The sequence below is a fragment of the Orycteropus afer genome, unplaced genomic scaffold (assembly GCF_000298275.1).
Source record: "Orycteropus afer afer isolate SDZICR_OR568_19922 unplaced genomic scaffold, OryAfe1.0 scaffold00119, whole genome shotgun sequence".
Classification (NCBI taxonomy): Eukaryota; Metazoa; Chordata; class Mammalia; order Tubulidentata; family Orycteropodidae; genus Orycteropus; species Orycteropus afer.
This window is the reverse complement of record NW_006921706.1, coordinates 1591118-1597128: the sequence shown is the minus strand read 5'-3', so window position 1 is coordinate 1597128 and position 6011 is coordinate 1591118. Positions and strand designations below refer to the sequence as shown.

General features: G+C 39.2%; 1 protein-coding gene across 1 annotated transcript in view; it reads left to right on the top strand.

Annotated features, from left to right (window-relative positions):
* Nucleotides 1-5660, top strand: part of TMEM106B (transmembrane protein 106B) — a 47966-nt gene extending 42306 nt beyond the window's left edge. The window contains exon 7 of the mRNA XM_007944065.2: nt 5522-5660. Coding sequence (XP_007942256.1) covers nt 5522-5660 — 139 coding nt within the window. The remainder of the gene's footprint in view (nt 1-5521) is intronic.
* The last annotated feature ends 351 nt before the right edge of the window (nt 5661-6011 follow it).

Below are 6011 nucleotides of genomic sequence, written 5' to 3'. Positions count from 1 at the left end.
ATTCTTTTGAATTCCTTATCAGAGAGTTCCAATGCTGCTTCTTCCTCAGGGATGTGTTCTGGGTCTGTATCCTGCTCCCTTGTTTCTACCACTTTATCCTACTTCTTTGTGTGGACTGTGATGGTCTGTTGTCTGCAAGGCATTGTGGTGGTGGTGTATTTAGATCTCTGTTAACTGTTTATGAAGACCAGCCAAGGGTGATTCAGGTTCTTCTTGGTGGTTTTTTATCATTGGCCTGTTGGTGAAGCAGGAGGTAGTGGCTCTTGCTCAATAAGTGAAATTGCAGGGAGTGTTGGTGTAGTTGTGTGTTATGGGAACTGTTGCTATCTCCCACTCAGACAAAAATTACAATTGAATAACCATCAAAAAACTAAAAGCACATGGACAGAAACACCCCATGTAATCACACAGGAACAGTAACCAAAAAAAGAAAAAAGGGAAAAAGAAGAAGAAAAGACAAGAAAACCTCCAATATCTGGGGATAGGGCACTAAGAGAAAAAAAAAAGGTAGAGAAGGAGAATAATGAAGGGGAAAAAAATGGGAAAAACGCAAAAAGAAGAACAAGGAATGGACTTAACCAAGAGAAAAAAGGCGAAAAAAAGAAAAACTTAAATTAAAAAAAAAAAATTTCAACCAGGAACAGGGAAAAGAAAAAAATGCTGAAAACTAGGACCTGAGAGGAGAAGATTAAGAATAATAGTAAAAAGGACAAAAGTATTAATAATAGTAGTTGTTTTAAAACAGACAAATATAAGCAAACCAATCACCAGAAAAAAGAAAGCAAAAAGTAAAATAAAAATTAAAAAAGAGAAAAATCAGTGGAGGACAGGACAGGGCACCCAGGCTCCATCTGAGCACACAGACTGTGATGGAGTTCCTTTTGGCCCAGAAGGTAGGTGGGGGTGGGGGATGGCCACACCTCAATCACCAAGCAGGTTTGGGTATAAGAGTAACAAGAGGAATGTCGTAGCTTTTCAGTCTTGGAGGTCCTTGGAGTTGCTGGAAAGCAGAACGTCTTCTTAAGCCCCAGGAATCTGCGAGAGCGCTGTCTCTTTAAATATCAAAAATAGTCAAGCTGTTTTAAACATTCAAAATGGCAGTGCCCTCCAGACCGGGAAAAGTCCACAGCTCAGCCCACCTTTCTCTTTATCTTCTCTGTTTATTTTCCAGCCACCAGAGCAGTCATCTGTGCAGTCCCTGGCTAGCAGGACTGATTTTTAGGTTAATTCTTAGGTCCTACCACCACTAAGGAATCTCCAAGCTGTCTGTGCCATGCCATCAGGATCGCTGCCAGACCGCAGGTCTGTCTGTTTCCTTTTTTGGTATTTTCATGCAAATTCTTCTGCTAGTTGGGGTTTAGTCCACTTCTATATCCTTCCCAAGGCTCAGGGTTCCAGGATTATCTTCTGTGTCTGTGTTAATTGGTTTCCCTTTTCTTTGTTGAAGAGAGTCTGTGCAGTCTTTCTGCCTAGTCCGCCATCTTACCAGAACTCCAGCTTGCACCTCTGGAAGTTCTCTCTCAATATACTGCTGCACCCGTTTTTGAATTATCTTCAGTACAATCTTACTTGAGTGCAATGTTAATGATACTGTTTGATAATTACCACATTCTGTGGGATCACCTTTCTTTGGAATGGGTACAGATATGGATTTCTTGCAGTCAGTTGGCCAGGTAGCTGTTTTCCAAATCTTTTGGCATAACTGAGTGAGTCCCTCGAGTGGGGCATCTGTTTGTTGAAACATCTCAGTGAGTATTTAATCAATTCCTGGAACCTTGTTCTTCACTAATTCATTTAGTACAGCTTTGACTTCTTCCTTCAGTACCATTGGTTCTTGATCACATGGCACCTCCTGAAATAGATGAAGCTCTACAAGTTCTTTTTGGTACAGTGACTCTGTATTTCTTCCATCTTCTTTTAATGCTTCCTGCATCATTCAATATTTTGCCCATAGAATCTTTCAGTATTACAACTCAATGCTTAAATTTTTTCCTCAGTTCTTTCTGCTTTTGAAATGCTGAGTGTGTTCTTCCCTTTTAGCTTTCTAACTCCAAGTCTTTGCACATTTCATTACAATAATTGGCTTTGTCTGCTCGAGCTGCTCTTTGAAATCTTTTGTTCAGCTCTTTGATCTTGTCATTTCTTCCATTTGCTTTATCTATTCTCTGCTCAAGGGCAAGTTTCAAAGTCTCTTCTGTCATCCGTTTTGGTCTTTTCTTCTTTTCTTACCTTTTTAATGACCTCTTGCTTTCTTCATGGATGATGTTCTTGATGTCATCCCACAATTCTTCTGGTTTTTGGTCATTGGTATTCAATGCATCAAATCTGTTCTTTTGATGGTCTCTAAATTCAGGAGGGATATATTCAAGATCATATTTTGACTCTTGTGGACTTGTTTTAATTGTGTTCAACTTCAAGCTGAACTTGCATATAAGCAGTTGATGGTCAGTCCGTTCCACAATCAGCTCCTGGCCTCGTTTTAGCTGAAGATACTGAGCTTTTCCATCTCCTCTTACCACAGATGTAGTCAGTCAGTCTGATTCCTGTGTATTCCATCTGGTGAATTCCACATATATAGCCACCGTTTGTGTTGTTGAAAAAAAGGTATTTGCAATGAAAAAGTTGTTGGTCTTAACAAAATTCTGTCATGCAATCTCCAGCATCATTTCTGTCACCAAGGCCAAATTTTCCAACTACTGGTGATTCTTTTTTGTTTCCAACTTTTGCATTCAAGTTACCAGTGATAATTAACACATCTTGATTGCATGTTTGGTCAATTTCAGAGTGCAGAAGCTGATAAAAACCTTCAGTTTCCTCATCTTTGGCTTTGGTAGTTAGTGCATAAGTTTGAATCATAGCCCTATTAACTGGTCTTTCTTGTAGGCATATGGATATTATCCTCTCGTAGCATAGTGCCTAAGGCACTTGACTGCTAACCAGAAGGCTGGTGGTTCAAACCCACCAGCCATTCCTCGGAAGAAAGGTTGGGCAATCTATTTCTGTAGTGATACTGCCTCGGAAACCTAAGGAGGGATCGCTATGAGTCGGGTCTGACTCCATGGCACATAACAACAACAACGACAGCATTGTACTTTGGGACAGATTTTGGAACATCCTTTGTGATGATGAACGCCATGCCATTCCTCTTCAAATTGTTGTTCCCGGCATAGTAGACCACATGGTAGTCTGATTCAAAATGGCCAAAACCAATCCATTTCAGCTTACTAATGCCTAGGATATCAATCTTTATGCGTTCCATTTCATTTTTTACAACTTCCAATTTTCCTAGATTCATGCTTCATACATTCCATCTTCCGATTATTAATGGATGTTTGTAGCTGTTCTCCTCAACGTGAGTCATGCCGTGTCAGCATATGGAGGTCTAGAAAGCTTTACCTTACCCCTATCAGTAAGGCTGGTTCTACTCTGATGATGCAGCTCTTCCCTGGTCCTATTTTGAGAGCCTTCCAACCTAAGTGGCTTATCCTCCTGCACTGTATCAGATAGTGTGTCTGAGCTATTCGTAAAGTTGCACAGTAATGTATCAGGCACTGTTTCTATACTATCATAAGGTTTTCCCTGGCCAATTCTTTGAGAAGTGGATGGCCTCCTCCTTCTTCCTAGTCTGTCTCAGTCTGTAAACTTTTGAAACATGTGCACCATGTGCAGCCCTACTGGGTTTGAAATACTGGTGGCACAGCCTCAAGCCTCACAGCAACACGCCACCACAATAGGACAAACTGACAGACAAGTTTGTCTCCGTTAGCTGTTCAAAACCTTGCCACCCTCCCCACCCTCACCTTACATAGATCCCTGCCTCTTTCCTGCTCTTGGGAGGGCCATGGCCTGTGTTCCTGGCCTCACCTGGATCCCTCCCTCTGCTTCCTTGCTCTGTCCTGGCCTGCCCCCCCCCCAAGCTTTTTCTCTGCTTTTACACTGCTTGGGAAGGCTGTGGCCTGGTCCCCGTCCTTACTTGGATCCCTACCTCTGCTTCCTCGCTTTCTCCTGGTCCCTCCGCAGGCTTTTTCTCTGCTTTACCGCCACTTGATTAGGTGTCAAAATTGTCTGAGGGTCTGGGGCTTAAAGTTGGTGGAGTCACGGTCAGTGCAAAGCATTAACCGTTCTTTGAGTTCAGGATTTGCACCTTCACTGCTTGAAGACATACTAGGGCATGAGCTGGAGAAGCCTGTCAACCACAATTTTCTTTCTCCTAAATGTTTTATTTTTTATTTTTTCCTGTACTTAATTATATTTGTAATATAAGATGAGACATGATGCCATTATTTTGATAATTTTTTATTAAATACAAAATTTTGTTAAGTTTTTAATTTTTTAAGACCAGGTTAAATTTAACAGTGATACTCATGAAAATTTCACAATTATAATTTGATTTCCATAATCTCTTTGAAAAATTATAATCCTTGTACCATCCCACTTCTTAATATTAGACATAATGACAACAGCAACTTGAAAGATTCAGTAGGAACCATACGAGGCAGTAAGTTTATGTTAACAGAGAGGAGCAACTCAGAAAAGGAGTATGAGAATGGTTGCACAACCCAGATAATGTGATCAGTGTCACTAAATTGTGCATCCAGAAACTGTTAGATCGGTGTATGTTTTGCTATGTATATTCTCAACAACAACAGCAAAATTTAGGGGGAAAAAATTAGACATACCAAAGTTTGTGAAAGTAAGTAAAACTTTCCCAGAGTCTCTAAAAACTACCTTTTCTTCCTTTTTAATTTTATTTCATTTCATTACTAGCATTGATGATGAACACTTTCTTAATTTATTTCTTTCAAGTTATTATTGCAACATTTGTTTTTTACTTTTTAAGTTGTAAAATAGATCAAATAGGTTTTTGTGGAATCTGCCCAAAATCCTAAGAACAATTTTTCTATAGGAGTACACATTCTGAATTTAAAAAAAAATAAATAAAATTTAAAATAAACTTTGGAATGTTACCAATTTATTACTTGGATGTTATGCAGTGGTTAAGTGCTTGGCTGTTCACCAAAAGAGTGGCAGTTCAAACCCACCAGCTGTACCAGGGAAGAAAGATGTGGCAGTCTGTTTTCGTAAAGATTACAGACTTGGAAACCCTGTGGGGCAGTTCTGCTGTATCCTGTGGGATTGCAGTGAGTTGGAATAGACTCGATGGCAGTGAGTAAACCAATAAAACGTTGTGAGTTATAGAGGAAGTATTTTGACATTTGATTAATAATTTCCCTGTGATAAAAGAACTATTCATTATTTTTAAGTGATGAGAACTTAGGTATTTTTAACTGGAGATTAGTTAAAAGATTACATGTGTTTTGGATAATTATTTGGTTATGGCTTGATCAACTAGCATTGCTGTTATCTCCTGGAGAAATATTTCCTCAGAAACCTATGTTCGCAATCTTAAACTATCATAAATCAAAGAATCTCTTTCTGGAGGGAACTTTACAAACATTTTCACTTTAGAAAACCTTTTTATGTAACTGTTGGTATTTGTCCCCATTTATTTTATTTTTAGAGTTACTGTGACAACAACATACTTTGGGCACTCTGAACAGATATCCCAGGAGAGGTACCAGTATGTCGATTGTGGGAGGAACACGACTTACCAGTTGGGCCAGTCTGAATATCTAAATGTACTTCAACCACAGCAGTGAAAACTGAAGAGACACAGCTGGAGAAGAACACATACCTGCTATGTTCAAAACTTTCTAAGATGAGGTACTTCCTAATAGGAGATCTTAAATTGAACTTACCTTAGCTTGTACTACTATTTTAAGAGTACATTTAAAAGTATGTGGACTTGTAGTTATTGCAACTCTGCGCTCTGGTGTTAACGATGTATTTGTAGCAGGATATTTTATGTGAAGCCAAATTTCATGATTGGTTTTCTTTTCCTCCTTCCTCCCATAGGGGAAGAGTGAAACTTCCTCTATAGGACAATAAATAATAATTTAAAATTCACAGCTCCAGTCACTGCTGAAAATATTATTTGGGTGATAAACATA